Genomic DNA, 18,421 nt, shown 5'->3' with positions numbered 1-18,421 from the left:
AAATTAGAACATTCTATAAAACTAATATGGATTTTTAATACAAAAACATCAGTCTAATAACTGGTCGGGGCTTCTTTACTGCATCAACCAATGTGGCATGGAGTTGATCAACCTGTGAGTCTACTGAAGTGTTAAGGAAGCTTAGGTTGCTTTAATAGTGTCCTTCAGCTCATCTGCGTTGTTGGATCTGGTGTCTCTTATCTTCCACAGATTAAGAAAATAAAACCAAGATTTCCACAAAATTTGTCAGCAGATGGAGACATGACATGGACTTGATAAAACACAGTGGACCAACACCAGCAGATGACATGGCACCCAAAATCATCACTGACTGGGGAAACCTTACACTGCACTTCATGCAACATGGATTATGTGCTTCTCCACTCTTTCTCCAGACTCTGGGACCCTGATTTTGAAAACGAAATTGATTCTTAAAACAAAATTTACTCTTTATTTCCATCTGAAAAGAGGACGTTGGACCAAAGAGCAACAGTCTAGTTCATTTCCTCCTGCCTCCTGCTCGTCTGACCACCATGGGATTCAGGGCCTTCGGGCGATCTGTCCCCCGCCTCTGGAACGCCCTCTCTCCTGACATCGGAAACACCAGCACTCCCCTTTTTCAAATCCCGACTAAAATCTCATCTGTTCAAACAAGCATTTTTTACCCTGAGCAAGCAGGGTAAAAAATGCTTGCTCAGGGTAACAGCAGAATCGTCTTCGGATTCCTTTGTATTCTTATTTGTTGTTTTTTTGTTTTGCTTTTATTGGTTTTTACTTTGTATGGTGACATTGAGTGCCCTGAAAGACGCCTTAAATAAAATGTATTATTATTAATATTATTATTCTCAGCACAGATAAGGCACCTCTGATGTTGTGTCTGGTTGAGTGGCTTTTATAAGATATCTGAGAGTTGGTCCATGTTCTGGATACGTCTGTGCGTGGTGGTTCTTAAAGCTCCGACTAAAGCCCCCAGTGAGTGAACAATGACCTTTGGTGGCATACCCTCCTTGTAGAAGATGTCAGTGACTGTCTGCAGTCTTCCCCATGATTGTGTAGGCAGAAACATGGCCAGATGTAGCATATCTGTATCACAATTGTTTTGTTTTTTTTATAATGTCATGTAATGCTTAAATTTTCTGAAAAAGTAAATTTTGAATTTCATTAGCTTTAAGCCTTATACCTCTAACTTACTTGAATAAACAGCATGAAATACATAACTGTATGTGTAATATATCATGTTGTCTTTTTGAAGCAAATCTCTAAAATAAATTGACTTTTCAATTATAAGTTAATTTATAATGAGGCACCTTTAGATTCTCTCCACTATAGTTTTTTTGGATATAGCAAAAAGTGATACTGAATTTTCAACAGTAGCTCGATCAGGGGGTAAGGATGGAAAGATGACAGTCACTTCAGATCTTGTTCAGGTAGTGAAAACTTTAAAAACTTCTCCCACTGGTTGCTAACAAAAATATATTTTTAAATGAATGCAATATCCATATCAGCTTATAACACATTGTTAATGTGTTTGTGTGTATGTGAAAGTATGGTGAAATTAATTTGTCTCTCTGTAAAAAAGCATGGTGACCTTACCCATGCACTGGTATTTCCCATTGATGTATTGTAGGTCGAACCCTTCGTGGCACTTGCAGATGTAGCTACCAAAGGTGTTGATACATTTCCTGAACCTGGGACACACTGCTATCCCTGCTGCACATTCATCGACATCTTTAGGAGGAAAAAACTTTTTAGGTTATTACAAAACACAAGATATTGTAACAAATTAACCCAGCTCTTCTCTCACCACCTCTAAAACTTTCTCATATGTCGGTTTAATAATAATACCACCTGCAGCTATAATTACATCAAGCAATGCAAATCTTCAATATTAAAAACAGCAAATTATATCTATGCTAAACTCTGTTATTCATAGCAATAGACTGCTTCCCCTTCTCTGCTTAACATTCATTTATGAACAAAGCATTTTCTTCTGTGTGCACATCACAATACACGCTACCTTACTTCATAATTTAAAGCTCTATTTCAAGTGGAGCTGCTGCTCACCTTAGCAGAAATCTAGCCATTAATATTAAGAGCCTCGCACTCACCAAAAAAAATCTTCACTAGTTTGGTGCACTGCTGAGAAAGTTATTTATTTTAACCATTTTTGAAACTGGGGAAAATGTTCATTCAACACACATCTTTGATGAATTTTAAAACCATATACTGGCGACACAAGTTTGAATTTATTCTGGATTTTATTAAATATATACATACAGGCTCAGATATCTTCACACAACCTTGCTAACATTTGGTTAAAGGACATTTACTAAACTGTAACTTGACCATAAGGTTTCTTTGTTGTTGTTTTTTGGCAGATTTGATCGAGTTTATTTGAATTGGTTGATTTTCTCGCATCGAGCTTTTAAGCATGTCCACAAATTTTCAATGCGGCTGAGATTTGGGTTTTGAGAAAAGGATTCCAAAAGGTTACTGTTAGCTTGCTTTACCCTTCCTAAACAGTTTAAGTGTGTTTGGGGTCATTGTCTTGTTGAAACAAATAGTTATGTCCAAGTTTCAATAACTTAGCTGTTTATTTGATTATGAAGTTGAGGAATATAGAGGTAATTGTCCTTTTTGAACTAATTTGTATGATGTGCAATGCACCATTAGCACAATCCAAATGGTGGAGCATCACCTTGACTTGTTCTATCATCTTCCTATTGTGACATAACAGCTCAATCATATTTTTTGTTTCCCCAAAAGGCTTTTGACTTGGCCATGTGGACAGTTACAAATATTAGTAAAACTTGATGGCATTGATTTTGGAGCATACAGTTCTTGGTTGCCACCCTCTCAGTCTCTGATGATGTTAAACGTGCCTCACTGTCGAGAGGAATATTGGGTTTAAGGGAGTTCCAGTTCATTCCAGGCTTGGATCTGGGTGGTTTCTGGGTTGTTGCTGAATATCTTAATCAACTGGGTGATAATTTTGGTATTTTTCCGTAGCTTGGCAAAGTAATGACACATCAGAATAACCTGAACTGGAGTACAATTGTTTGAATTGATGCTCTTGGAATCTACAGCTATATAGAAAGGCCTCCAAAAACCTACCCAACAATTGTCATTCTTAGATCTCCACTAAGTTCCCTGGATGTTACCATTGTTCTCAGTATTGGTCCATACATTAAATGCTGCAAAAATGATCATTTTTATGCTGGAAAAGGGCCCAGTTGCTTCCAATTATGACCAATTATGAATTATGATGAAAGAATAATAGACCTCAGCCATGACAAGTTAAAGACATATCTGCCCTCTGTATCAGGTACAACCAACCATACCCAGCCATGCACTTTATAGGGCATAAACAAAACATTATTTTAGTCAGACTAACTAATTTGGTGCAAATATAGCAAAAAAATCAGACCCTCAACAAACAACAAGAGCAGACCTGCACCATATACTGCATCCAGAAATTACAATAAACATGAAAAAGGAGATGTTCCTACCAAACAACATTTACAGCCACTCTGTTCCTAAATAGCAATAAAGCCATTGTCCAATAATTTGTAAACTGGTGTTGCTGCACCACAAATAATGACATTTCCCATCAGTTTGGTTATCTCCTCTAAGGAAAATGATTAGACCTCTATTAGGCATATGCAATCATAATGATCCCAAAATATTCCTTTAAACTTTTGTAACACCTGTGATAAGCAACCTTTCCCTCCCCTCCTCCATCCTTGTTATTAAATTGATGTCTGCCTGAGAAACCCGCCCACCCGTTATATAACCAGCAGTTAAAGGCAGCATTAAAGGAACACACAGGAGCAGCCTACGCATTAATACTGACACAGGTTAACTGCTTTAACCTTCAATCATGTCCTCCACACCTCTTATCTGTTAAATTACGCATCTGAGCTGCAGCACCAAGAAAGTCCAAATGAATGGAGGACAGGTCTATTTCTTCTGTGAAATTTAAATTAAGAGTGGAGTCTCTCTGTGGGCCAGAGCAGTGGTAGATTTATGGTACCCTCAACAAGAGGAACAGATATTAACAGAATAATATTTTAGATATGTCCACCTTGACTGCTTAAAAAAATTATTCAGAATTTGTGAAGGCAAGTTCTGCTCCAAATCTACAAGAAGTTATCTTAACTGCAACGGATAACCTCCATAGCACCTTATTCAGATTGTTGTCTTCGAGCTCATAGTCTAAGACAGGGCAAGACCAATCATGTTTGAACTGGGCAGTTATTTACACAGACACTGATGATTATTTACACAGGAAGTGGAGGAATAAAAAAAAAGAGTGTAATGAAAAACATTAAAATAACGTTCTCCTTACCTGCTCCAATAATGTTAATACAGGAACATCAAGACATAGGAGATGATGCCGCACAACCTTGCCTCCGTTTTATGTGTAAATGTGGCAAAGGACACGCACTTCTAATGTAAACCCAGACCTGCATAACTGTTATTTTACTGGTCACTTCAAACGTCCTCGTATGATCATAGATTTAGTTAAAGCAACCCCTCGTCCGTCCATGTGGAGTCTCAGTATCTCAAACCATGAGGAGTCTATGAAGTATGTATCTGAGGGCTTGGCAGCACATGTGAAGGTTTCTCTCAGATAAGGCTGAGCAAAGAGTTATATAAAGGTTAATCTTGTTTTGTTTAATGTAGAAGTCCATAACGCTTTGCAATAGTTTGTTTTAAACAGCAGTTTCAATCATTAATTATTGATACAGTCAAACATTGACTGCGAATGCTTTGCTTTCATCAATCGGGTGCTGAGATGCTTGGGATTACAGGATGAGTGAATGTGGAAGTATTGTCAGTCCTTAGATCATTTTAATGCCAAAATTTCGTTTTTTTTTTGTTTTACTATTTCTGACATATGATGTTTGTTATACTTACAAGAGTCTTTCTGATGTCCAAAAGAAACATTTTAGGTACGCATAGTTAAATACAACCAGTTGCTTTTATCTTAGCCACCTGGTTGCTAATACGAAGCAACAGGGTTGCCAATAGGTGATACAAAGTTGGGACAGTCCACGCATTCAACACCTGTTTTAGACAGAACAGAACCAAGGGTAACCTCCTAAGACACCCAGGTCGGTTCCATGACAGAAGAAATGGCAATGAGTCGGACCATAAGTGAGGCTCTCACTCTGTTCTAAAGTGACAGCTGCCTGGTCCTGGCGAACTTAAATGATTAAAAAGTTGGTCCCAACTTTGATTTTAACTTTTACCTTTTTTGAGTTACAAATCAGAACATGGCTATGAAGTACCTTTCCTTGAAGCTCCTGGTAATTTTTAGACTGCAAATTAGTTTTAATGAAACTGCTTTTAAATGTTTGTTCCCCATTAATTGAGTTGTTTTATTTAATCAAAAATGCTGTTTAGTTTTTAATTGTTTTGTTAGAATTGATTTAGATATTGTTTATATAATAATAACTGATTTTGATCCCTCAGAAATATCTAAAAATCTCTTGTCGTATTTTACAATGCTCAATGGAAAGTAAAAGTTTTCAATCCTCACACTGGAAATCTCATAACTTTGAGAAGTTATGAGACTGATAGATTTATGCATGTATGTCGATATAATCTAATGTTGCTTTGACTTCATTATATAACTAATCATCAGCTTTAGTGTAAATAAGCACCCAAGGCAAATGCTGAGTGTTTAAAGGGCAAAATATGTTTTGCACAAACCACTCCAATGTTTTTGATGATGGAGTTAAGTTGATACTGGAGTTAAGATATTAAGATGATGGAAGTCAACTTTGGCCTTGGATTAGCCAATCTCGGGTTAGCCAATTAACTAATCTGGATTTACAGTGAACATATAAGCCCATACCTACTGCAGGTAACATATTACCTGGTTGTAATGCTTACCAAAATTTCACTTCAGAAATTCTGAACTATCCCTTTAATATGGATACTGACAGATTCGTATTCATTTTTCAAGGAAGTATTTGCTTCCAATTTTTGCTCATATAACTTAGAAGCTGAGAAAAACCCATTGAGTTTTACATTAGTTGCTCATAGACTGGAGTGGCTGCGCACATATCAGTTTTCAGGCTACAGGATATATTAAGACTGGGACGCACCCACACAGGTTCTTCCATCTGGAGCCAGCTGCAAGCCCGGCGACGGACACTGACATCGGACCTCTCCTTTCAGCACCTCGCAGCCGTACTGGCAGTTGGCCATGGCGCAACTGCGAGTGTCTGATGATAAAAGAAACACACCAGATATTAACTCAAGCATGTGCCACAAGGGATTTCAAAGAGGAGCAGTTTATTCTGCTCCCTAATTTCCACACATACACACACACTTTCTTTATCCTCCAGCCAATTGTCTGCCTTTTCTAATATTTGCCAGCTTGACCCCGGAGTGCAGCCAAGAGAACACAAGCACAGCCATTATTAGATTCCTCTGGTGTGCAGTTGCTCTTTGCTTACACCTTAGCTCAAAGCCCCTCCTTCAAGCACTTTGATCCTTTCTTACACTGAGTGTCTGATTATCCATCTCCAGCGTCTCATTGTGGCACCGTATGGCCCCGTTTCCTTTTTATTCACACTGGGAAGATCAATCCCCTCCAAAATAATAATATAATGCAGAAGAAATGGTCCGGGCTCTCCTGATAAATTCTTGTCCTAAAAAGGAAATCAAAGGCAGGGCTCATGCTGCTGCAGTGACTTTGGCTGCTTTCAGGCTCCCTGGAGTATAGTTTGATGACAGAGGCAGTCTAGGCTGATTAAATGCCACGGCGATCCATTGATCAAAGCCGCAGCAGGGGGAGAAAAGAGGAGAAGCAAGGTGGTTAACACCATCACACTATCATTACAAAAACAGCACCTAGAATAATTCCATGTACCCTCAAGTGGCGCATGATTCAGACTTTATACAGGGGAAGAATTAATCATCTTTTTGTCAAAAAGAAGCTAATTAAAAAGATGTAGCAGCAGTCATGTAATCCTGGACATGTGTGGAGAAATAGCATTCAGGTGGGAAACTGAACTTACAGGGAGACATGCACAAGCAGCAGCTCGTATTATGAGGGAAAACCCCAGGGCGTCCAATAAAAACTGCACATTCACTAGAGGGCTGAAAGACTTTCTTTTATATTTTTCATTTTAGCGCTGTAAGGGCTCTTCACAGGAGGCTTTCCGAGACAGAAGCTGCTATAATGAAGCAGATCAACACGGGGCTTTAATCAAAACAGTCTATCAAAGGATTGCAAGGCTGCTGTCATGGGCACTTACACAAGCAGAAAAATGAATTTTTATCACCAAGGGCAAGAGGTTTCCAGGAACTAAGATGCCCACATTTACCGTGCCAGCCAGAAGTTTACATACACTCACAATGAGGATGGACATCATGTTGATTTTGGGCTTGAAGCATTTGAATGTTTTTTTTTTTCAGGGTAAAATGATTATAAAACCTGAGATATTTTTCAAAATAAGAATCTGGTGCACTAATTTAAACAAGCGTATTGTAGTCTTTCAATTTACATATATCCCACAAATATTTGGATAAAGAAAAACAATACAGTTCTGTTACCATTAAAAGGTCCTGACATAATTTTAATTTACTATTTTACCACATTCCTATCAGAATTGGTCATCATTCAAAATGGTTGGTACAAAAAAACTGTAATTTGAATAAATGTTTATAGTTGGTCTGTTTCTTTTCATGCTTTTAGCGAAGCACAACTTTTTCTTCAACATCATCTGAATTTCTCAAAATATTTGCATTGTAATTGTTAAATAGGGCTGTGGTCATGTACTTAACACATTTTCCAAACCACAATTATTCCGTGTGGCTAAAAAAACACAAGTACAGCAAGTTAATGAGGTAGTGGGTTCTGAAAATCATGCTCAAAAAATGTCCATAGTCCACCAATTAGACTTGCTTTTTCCATACACAGCATTGATGTGTGTTTAAGATCATTGTCCCTCTGTCCTACAGTCCAAACATACTGTTCAAGAACAACCCAGGAACAATCAAGACTCAAATAATATACTAGAAGATACTGGAACAGCTGGATGTTAATCAAGTTTCCAATGTAGACTAAAAGGTTACCCAACCAATAAAAAGGCAGTTGCTCCAAAATTGACACCTTCAAACACAAATGAAACACAAACACAATTGCAGCTGCCTAGATTGATAATATTTATTTATAGTCAGATGAGACAAAGACTGAATTCATTGATGATAGTTACAAGGATGATTAGATGAGTCAAAATGAGGCTTTTAAACCTAAGAACAGGCATACCAACAGTCAAGCATGGTGGTGGCAACTTTAAGATGAGATTTTATTTTGCTGCTGAAGATAGTGGTGCAGTGGGCAAAGTGGATGGAATAATGACCAAGGTGGACAAGCTTCAAACTCTCCAGCTCAGCTGATAGCAACAGCTGGCAGGTTGAAACCTGGACACAGTTGGGTGGTCCATCATGACAATTGTAAAACAAATTAAATTGGTTTCAGAAATGATAAAGCAGAGAACATTAATCTTCTGAAATGGCTCTGATGGGAACGGAAAATGTAAGAAAACAGCCCATTTAAATGAGTTAAACCATTCCAGCAATACTCCAGGACCTTATTGGCGGCTACAAAGTGTGGCTTCACCGCAACTCAATAAAGGACATTTATAAATATTAAATATATAAATATTAGGGAGGGTGAGAGAAAAAGTACAATAAATATATAATTGTGCACCCAATAGTTTATTTTTCATTTAAGCCCTCTGTTTTGTTATCAGTCCAACCTGAAAAATTATATATTAAATAATTACTTAAAAGCCAAAAATGAAAAAGACATTCGTGACATCCTGAGTGTGTGTGAACTTCTGACTGGCCGTGCATATGGAATACCTCATGGTTGCATATAAAGGTTAGACAGAGGGTAGATTATGCATAGGTAGAAAACAAATATCCACAACTATATAAACAAGGTGTATAATAAAGTTTTTGTAAATGTGAGAGACTCACTTCCACAGGTCCCATCAGGCATCAGCATGTAGCCGTTTAGGCAGTAGCACTTGTAACTCCCATATGTGTTCATGCACCTGTGTTTGCAGGGCCTCGGCTTCAGCCCGCACTCATTTAGATCTGTAGACAGACAGAGAGAGAGAGTGAGAGACAGAGACAGAGGCGATGTAAGTGGACAAGAAGATACAAAGAAAAGCCCTCCCAAACAGGGCTGAAATTAGGCAAGGGGCAAAGGTGATGAGGTCAACTACGTCAAACCCATCCCCTGTATTTACGTGTGGGTTAGACATCATCTTTTTGTCCGTCTGCATGTAGGTTAATGTGTGTGCTTTAGAAGTGGGGGCTTTCTTAGAGTCAGTAAAGGTGTTGCCATGTTCCAACAGGCCCTGAACTCTTCTCTTTGATGATTTACTAGGAAGCCAGTGTCAACTGTCAGCAGTTCCACCACCTGCATTACACCCTCTGACATACCATGACTTCAAGAGACAGAAGCTTCACCATCCGCAACTCTTTGACAGACATGTACAGGTCCACTGTCTTCTGCAGACTTGCATGTCTGCAGAAGACAGTGTACCAACAGCCTTCAGAAATCAGATAAGAGAAGGATACTGTCAGTTTTTCTCACAGGAGAAAGACATACGCTATGATTGCAACACCTGTCAAATGCTCTGCCTAATTCTAGCTGTTATATTTTTCTCAGAGTAGATATTATCACTTGTCAACCACGGATGTGATTAAGAACATAAGAAATGTCTGCATTTGTGTAACTAATTTAAAGGGAGTAGTTACACTTCTTCTTTCTGACAAGCCAGTGTTCTGCGTTTAAAGAATTTTGTTTCCTGTGTTTCCCTCTATTATATATCACAGTAAAATCTTATACTCATAAAATGTAACTCTGATGTAATGACACTTACTGAATTTACACAGAGAACCCAAGCAATTAGGTCTAAGTTCTGTTAAAGGGAAAACATGTTTAAATGTAATGACTCTTATCTCCTAATTTGTTTTACTTTAAATGGACAAAACTGAAATTAAAGTAAAATCAAAAAACAATTATACTAAGAAATAAATCAGGACAAAGACTAACATTTCAAGACTGAGGAACCTTTGAGTTCACAAATACAGTTCTGATGACAAGTTTACAGACATTCATCATGGACATGAATTTCATATTGATTTGGGGATTTTAAATATTTTTTATTGTTCTTTTAAATTGTGTAATAATTGCACAATATACAACTGCAACAAATTTTATAAACAAGAAGTAGTTGTAGAAGTTCTAATTTAAACCTTAGAACATGTTTCCACTTGCCAAACATGGTGGTGGTAGCATCATGCTGTGGTACTGTTCTACAGATAACACATAGCAGGACTAGCTTCAACTTCTTGACCTTCTACTCAAATTAACAGCTAAAATGTTGCAATTTGGACACAACTGGATGTTCCAACTGGGCTAAAGTCCCAAAATCTCATCAAACTGGTTTTGTTGCGAAATAAGGTGGCAGATAAAAGCCCCTGGACTAGCATTCCCAAAGCTTTTAAATCAACTTTATTTGATTAGAACTGAACTCTACCAACTTTTACCCGTAGAGCGGTCAAAAACCCAGCCACAGGTTTGACAAAAGCTTAACAAAGATTCAGAAGTTGTGTGGTTGGTTAAAGGGCATTTAACCACATGTTGGTGGGGTTGTTGGCCACATATGAGAGCCTATTTATAGTTGGGAGTTATGTGTTGTTTAAGATGATTAAAATAATATATTTAAACTTATGCGGACAATTTGTTTGCTTTGAAAGACATTAAAATTGTTAATATTAACCAACAAATGTCTTATAGCTGGCACATATATTTTAATCTAGATCACAGTAAAGATTTTCCGAACTGATGAGACTAAAACGTTTGGCAGATATTAGATATTTCTGAAATAAACATTTCCTTAGACTAATGAATGATGTAAAACATGTTTTTAATTTGTTCCACCATAGTAACATGCTAGCAACCTCTTAATGACAATGGTTTCAGAGTGAAAAATTGTTTCTCAATAACCCTACAGTTAATATCTGCTCTGGTATACCGCATTATTTTTATTTACCCAGGCACACATCATGCAAATATTTACTTTGACAGAGCTTGCTGTGGGTCTTTAGGTCATGGTGGGAGGCAGCTAATTATTCCCCTAGCTGTGAATTAAATGTGGTGTGATGTGCATTCGGACAGTGTAAATACAATCAATATTTCATATTGCATGTCTTGAATCTTTCTGCACTATTAAAAAGACAGACAGAGTGAAGAATAGCCTGCAGGTAAAGAAGTCTGATGCAGGCATAGAGAGATTTCATTTAATATTTTTCCCTGAAGCACTTTTAAAAATGAATTTTTCTCATGGAGGATATAGTGTTGCTACTCTTGAAGGTTATCACAGAATTGCAGGAGAAACTGGATGGTGAAACATGTTCATACTGAACCACATCAGCCTTTTTATGACCCCAAGACTTGCTTGCCAATTTTAAAAGGAAGCTAAAGTAAGTAAAAACATTTTGTCTTGTATGTCTTGTTATCATTTATGGGTGCTCTGGCTTCCTCCCACAGTCCAAAAGGATGCATGAGGGTTAAATTGGTCAATGTAAATTGCAGTTTAAGTGAGTGTGCATAGTTGTTTCACTTGGTGTGTCTTTATGCTGGACTTTGATGGACTGGTCACCTCTCCAGGATGCACCCTGCCTTTGACCTTTTGAACAGAAATTAAAGAAGCACCAAGAAATCAGCAAACCCACCATACCAAAGGTCTACTAGGTCATGCTAACATTTGATGTGAAGGTTGTTATTGAAGAGGACTCAAAGTTGCAAATAAAATTCAGCCTGATGATCCGAAGGTCCGTTTCTGCCACAAGCGGAGGAGCTCTACGTTGTTGGCATCTTGTTCACGAGTGATGGTGGGATGGAGCAGGAGATAGATTGGTGACTCATTTTTAGTAATGCAAGCAATGCTGTGGTTGGTTGTATTGAAAAAAGAGCTGTCTGTTTGTTAATATAGCTATAGTCTTGCTATAGTCTTACTAGTCTTACTATGGCCATGAGACATGTATAATAACTGAAGAAAAAGATGTCTTATACAAGGGAATTAAATGGACTCCCTTTTGTAAGGCAGCTTGGTGAAGTCTTAGATATCTTCTATTATCCAGGGGAACTTGAAGTGTATCTGCTCCTCCTCTGAATTGACAGGAGTCAGTGTAGGTGGTTTAGGCATTTGATCTGGTCCAACACACGTGAACCAAATGGCTGAATTCAGCATAATGTCAAGTTCTATTCTGTCAAGTCCCATAATGACTTAATAATTGGATTTAGGTGTGTTCAAGCAGAGGCACATGTAAGAGTTATAGGACAATCATCCTCACACCACACACCATAGGTTCCATCATTTCATTATTTTTTAAATAAATATCAAGCCAAACTGGAAATGTTCCAGTAAGTGCACATAAAAAATCTTAATCTCTTTGAATGCGTGTATAAAGTTCCAGGTCCTTTAATGCTTTAGCTGACCTTTATGTATGTCATTGTCATTCAGGTTGGATCCTGTTTTTTTTTTTCTTTTGGTTGCACTTGGTTTCGTTGAATTTCTTATTGTCCAACCCACCTTTGCAGCATTTCTTGTTTAAATAAGGTCAGTTTATGTGCCTCTGAACACTCTCCTGCCTTGGTTTTCTGACAAGTCACGCACTAAGAAACATGAACTTCTCAACCGACTTTGTGACTTTTACTCTTTGTTTCTAAAATGTGGCAGAACTATCACAAATATACTTAATTTAATATCAGAAGTGGGGCCTCCCTAGCTTAGCGACACTATATATGGACCCATGTTTAGGTCTGTGAACACATGGCAGGGTAAGCCGCATACCTTTGCCATTTAAAACACAGCACAGGTTTAATGTGGATGAATGATGAAACAGATGCATGGGTTCTATGATTTACCCACACACCCCTCTATTAATAGAAGTTTCTGATCTACTGACACCACTCTGGCTGAGTTATTAGTGGATGTAACAAGGCTTTGGAACACTTGCCTGTTTAAACCTACAAAGTGCCACCAGGCTTAAAGCACCATTTCATCACTTGGCATTCTTGGAGTTATACAGCTTAGGGATCAGTTTGTTAACACTTGTTACAACAGAGCCACTATTAAAAAATTTAAAGCTTTACTTTGAATGACTTTATAAGTGAGGATAGCACAGAGCACAAATAAAACTGAGAGGAGATACATAACATTTATATGCCAAACAAGTTAAACAGCAGTGGATACAAACTTCATTATTACAACAGTGAACACATAATTCAGAATGTTTGTCTTGCAAGTGCAAACACAGTCTACTACTGTATATAATTACTAAAAGATGGCTCTGCACGTGTGTCTTTGTGCAATTTAAAACCCACTGTGTGTGCATCTCAAAGGTACATTTAAAAATAAAGTCATTGCTTTGTTTTTTGGAAAACCATAAAAATGTTGTTCGTTCTTGCAAAGTCCTCATTCTTTTTTTTAACGCTACAACCACAATTTTGTTATGTATTTAATTAGAATTTTATATGACAGACCAACACAAAGTACTGCAAAATTGTGAAGTAGAAGAAAAAGGATACTCTTTTTCTGTTGTCTGCCATTTTTTTTTATTCTCCCCCTGAGGCAATAAATTGTATAAATTGTAATGTAATTAATATAAACTGAAATAAAATTTTTGCAAAATGGTTTAAGCTTAGTCATATTTGATGTGAGCAGTCATTTTCATATTACTCCACAAATTGCGAACTGGATTCAAGCAGTAACTTTAACTGGGCCATTCTAGCATATGAATCTGCTCTGATCCAAAACATTCAATTGAAGCTCTGAATTTATGTTTAGGATCATTGTCCCGTTGAATCCCCACTTCAAGGGGACTGAATACAAATGCACACATTTTGGATATTTATTTGTAAAGAATGTTGAAAACCATTTATTATTTTGCCTCTAGTTCACAGTTTTGAACTGCTTTCTGTTGGTCTATCACATACAATCTTAACTAAATACAATTTCATTTGTGGCTGTATTGTGATGGAGTGGTGTAAGTATTTACCCTGGGATTTACTCCTGCATTTAATCATTTTTGCTCCTTCACATTCAGCAGTTGCGACGGACCCTCATTAATGCATTTACACAGAGCCCATAGCAACAGGCCACTGTCCACATGGCAGAGAAACAGGTCTCTGCTCGTCTGTTGGACTGAAAAACATCTTAGAAATGTAAATGAGGCATTACTGAAACAGTCGCATTCTCAGACAGTAGAGGATCAGTGAGCGTGAGCACAAGCCAAACAAGACACAGCTAGGATGACCTCTGTGGAGAAAGACGATATTAAGCAAAAATAAAAATAAAAATACAGAAAAGAAATATACCAAAAAGAGAGAGGGCAATCAACACAGTGCAGACACAGATGGATGGAAAAACTGGAAGATAACAGACAGATATGAACAACAGCTTAACTTCTGAAAATGGCCCCAGGTAGAAAGAAAGCTATACTACCTAAGAGTTGGAAGGTCCCTTTGGGGTGTTCATTGAATTGTAAAAGAACTGCTGAGACACATCTAAAGTGATACAGAGTGGATTGATTTATTGGGTCAAGCCGACAGAGGTGTGCCATTCCCGACACGCCTCTACCACTGACAGAGGGATTAGCAAGAAGCTCTTTCCTGAGCATTCACTTGTCTTTAAAGCAGGTAACACCAGGTAAAACAGGCCATGTTTGAGCTGCTCTGGTGGAGCCATCAGACCTTGGATCATGCTGATAATGCCTAGAAAGTGTGAAAGAAACTTCACTCTTAGCGCTGAAAAAATAGGATAGTGAGTGCTCTTGTATTCGGAATATTGTTTTTGGGCACATGAGTGAGAAAAGGGGAAGAACATATATAGTAGCAAGAAACTGTAACATGCTCTGTGATCATGCTGACATTTCAGCTCAATAGTAGCTTTCGGGTGGTGTTTCATCTGTCATGGACGACAGTAAGTAGCAAGAAAACAGCAGAAAGTGACATTCATGCCCCCTCAGGAGGCTGCACCATGCATGTTGCCGGGAGGCAGCAGAGAAACTGCTGAGAAAGATTTAATTGAAGAATCTCACCCTCCGTCACTACTCCCACTGGGTGATGGTCCACGGGAAGAAAGACGGGAAGGTGGCCGCCCCACACCGGGGGGGTTAAATAGTCCAACGTCTCTTCTTTGTGTATAAGAAAAGAGGTTAGAGGGGGGAGGAGGGAAACATGATGGATAAGGGTGTTGTACATTTGATTGACATAAAGGGGTGAAGGAAAAAAGAGAGAACGGGAGATGCAGTGAAAATGGAAAGTATCAACCAATGGATTAGAATGCCTCTGACTAAATCTAATTCCTGGAAAGTAAAAAGCAACATTATTCAGCAAAGATGGTTACAGGTGTGGGAACTGGACATGAGAGAACTGTGTTTTGGTTTCTCTTCTCTTCCAGCCTTCTCTCATCTGCATTCCTTTTTTGTGTTAGGTGTGAAATAGGATCTAAGAGGATAACTGTATCTCACAGATTCAGAAGATCCATTGTCAGTGTGTGACTGGATTTTCAAAAGGAGACTTGAGTGTCTGTTTAAAGGGGGAAATCAGCGGTGGATTACAAATACTTGAGGCTCAGGAATGACAGCAGCCCCTCCCTCTTGTGTGACCATCGCACCATCTGTCAGTCAAGCATCGTTTCCTCCAGCAGTAAACTAACAACAGCTTTTGTTAGGTGACAGGGAGATGATACAACTCCCTTTGACTACTCTACACACTCATTCAAGCAGTTCCCCACTGAGAGATAAGATAGCCTAACGGAAGAACTTTGCAATCTTTAAGTAACACTTGTCACATGTTTGCGTTTTTTCACAATTTGCCAATTTACAACCAAAATCTGTGATATTCTTGTATTCCAGTGTATTTTACAGAGATTTTATGTGATAGACCAACACGAAGCAGCACATTTAGAGTTGCAGCAAAATAGATAGGCAGCAGCCCCTCTCCACAACTCCTGAAGGATAAGCGGGTATAGACAATGGATGGACGGACAGACGGACAGATGGATGTCAGTTCTAAAGCGTTCTCAATTGGAGGTCTGAACTTTGACTGGGCCATTCTAACAAATGAAAGATATTTTATCTAAACCATCCAATTGCAGCTCTGGCCATATGTTTAGGGTTCTTGTACTCCTAGAATGTAAATCGCCATGTCAATCTTAAGTCTGTTGCAGTTCCTGACATTTTTTACCATAATTGCCCTGTATTAAACTCAATCCATCATCAACTTTGGCCAGCTTCCTCATGCCTGCTGAATAAAAAGATCCTCATTGCATGATGAAGCCGCCACCATGTTTCACTGTGAGGATGGTGTGTTGAAGGTTGATCTGTAGTGCTAAAGTTCTGGGAAACAGTTTTTACATCTAGCCCAAATTTTTCATTTGGGTCACATCTGCACAGAGCACCTTTCTCCACATGTTTACTTTGTCCCCTACATGGCTTGCAGCAACTGATAACAGGACTTTATATGTGTTTACTTAAACAATAGTTTTCTATTTATCAAAATTCCATTGAGCAAGTGTGATTAACGCCGGTCCTCCGGGCCGATGTCCTCCATGTTTTAGATTTGGTTCTGCTCCAACATGACTGAGGTCTACTAATAGAGCAGTTATTAAGTTCAGTTGTGATGAACCAGTACAGTACCTAAAACATGCAAGAGTGACTCTTGAGGGCTGACTTTGGACACTACTGCCATAGAGACTAGGTTTATGCACTGCACAACTAGTAGTTGTCCTGTCAACAGATAACCTCACCAGAGCAGTGGATCTCTGCAGATTCTCCAGAGTTATCATGGGTATCATGGCTTCTCCAATACTCTCCAGGCTTTGCCAGTTTAGGCGGACAAGGATGTCTTGGTACGTTAACAGTTGTGCTACACTCTCCTCTTTTTCAGACAACATATTAAACAATCCCTCTTGAGATGTTCACTAAGGCCTCTTTTCCATTCATGGTTCCAGCACCGCAAGGCTCCAGTCGGTTTGATCTCGCTATTCTCCGCACGGAAGGTGTTGTGTTTCCAGTAACCCACTGATGGCTGGAGTTATGGGTTGTGACTTGAAGCCGTCAACTTCAGCCGTCAGCATTGTCCGCTATGCCGCTATTAACCCTTACTGTCTTATGGTTCGGTGGAGGCCTACCAAACAATAGATAAGTTTTAAGTACAAACATGCAACTAAAATAAACACTAACCATCGCACATCCTGTCCTCCAAAGGTGATTTCAACCCGCTGCCACTGCTTTTAGTTTGACTTGCTCCAGCCACTGTGGTCTTAATAATATTTGTAGTTTCTCTTGAGGTTGTGAGCATTTACCCAGCACTGCGGTGTGAATTAAAATCTGTGAATGTCGTTTTCTACTCTACCTTGGCAAACACCTCCAATCAGTCTATTCATTTCATATTTTGGCCCTGCTCAGCCCTGAAAGGACCTACTGATGAGCAAGCACAGAAAACCAGTACCGGGCCGGAAAAGTAGTGATGGAAACAGTTGCAAAACAGGCCAAGTGAAGTGGAGGCGACCAAAGAAAAGCCCATGGAAAAGGGGCATAATGTGCTCAAATAAACCATTAAAGCCTTCCTAGAACAGCAGCACCTGTATCGAGAAGAAATTACATACAGTTTACAAACTAGTTGGACTCACTTCTGGAGTCTTTGCACTGGATTTTTTAAGGGATTCTAGATTAAAGAGGGCTAAATGCAAATGCACAACACACTTTTCAGATAGTTATTTTTAAAAAATGTTGAAAAACTATTTTCCTTTCACTGTAGAATTATGCACAACATGGTGTTGGTCAGTCGCATAAAATTCAAACAAATGAAATTTAAGTTTGTATTTATAAAGGCACAAAAGTCAGGAATTCAAGAAACTCAGTTTGAACTATAATAGGAACCTGCTAATGTGCAAGGATGTCATGTTTGATAAAATTTTAAAAGAACTAAAAACAAATAACTGTAGATACACTGTATAAAATATTAAACAGATTCAATAGATGCTTACACTAAAACTCACAACTCATTAGGGTTATTAATTGGTTTTTATCACTAATATATGGTTTAAACCCAACTAAATTGTAGACAGCTTTTTTTCTATTTGAATTTAACTGTGCATGTTGTAAGATTTAGAAACTTTTATATTGTTAGGATCCACATTGTACATAGCAAGAAGAAAGAAAACATAACAGCTGTTTTGAAACATACCTCACTGAACAGATTCTGCAGGATAATTTGATAGGATCTGGGCAACTACTTCCAGACAAAGAAAACACCGTTCTAGAATCTGCAAGATGCTGATCTGATCAATGAACAATCCCTTAGCAGCAG

General features: G+C 38.4%; 1 protein-coding gene across 4 annotated transcripts in view; it reads right to left on the bottom strand.

The window, feature by feature from the left end:
• npnta (nephronectin a) overlaps window positions 1-18,421 on the bottom strand; it is a 79,848-nt gene that overhangs the window by 23,718 nt on the left and 37,709 nt on the right. For 2 of the 4 annotated variants that reach the window (XM_047364522.1, XM_047364523.1), the window contains 4 exons: window positions 15,145-15,240; window positions 9,004-9,123; window positions 6,117-6,236; window positions 1,594-1,728 (listed from right to left, as the gene is read on the bottom strand). In XM_047364522.1, coding sequence (XP_047220478.1) covers window positions 1,594-1,728; window positions 6,117-6,236; window positions 9,004-9,123; window positions 15,145-15,240 — 471 coding nt within the window. The remainder of the gene's footprint in view (window positions 1-1,593; window positions 1,729-6,116; window positions 6,237-9,003; window positions 9,124-15,144; window positions 15,241-18,421) is intronic. The other 2 variants (XM_047364524.1, XM_047364525.1) reach the window with 1 other exon arrangement.

Source organism: Girardinichthys multiradiatus, chromosome 5 (assembly GCF_021462225.1).
Source record: "Girardinichthys multiradiatus isolate DD_20200921_A chromosome 5, DD_fGirMul_XY1, whole genome shotgun sequence".
Taxonomy (NCBI): Eukaryota; Metazoa; Chordata; class Actinopteri; order Cyprinodontiformes; family Goodeidae; genus Girardinichthys; species Girardinichthys multiradiatus.
Note: the sequence above shows the minus strand (reverse complement) of the source record. Positions and strands in the feature narration are given on the sequence as shown.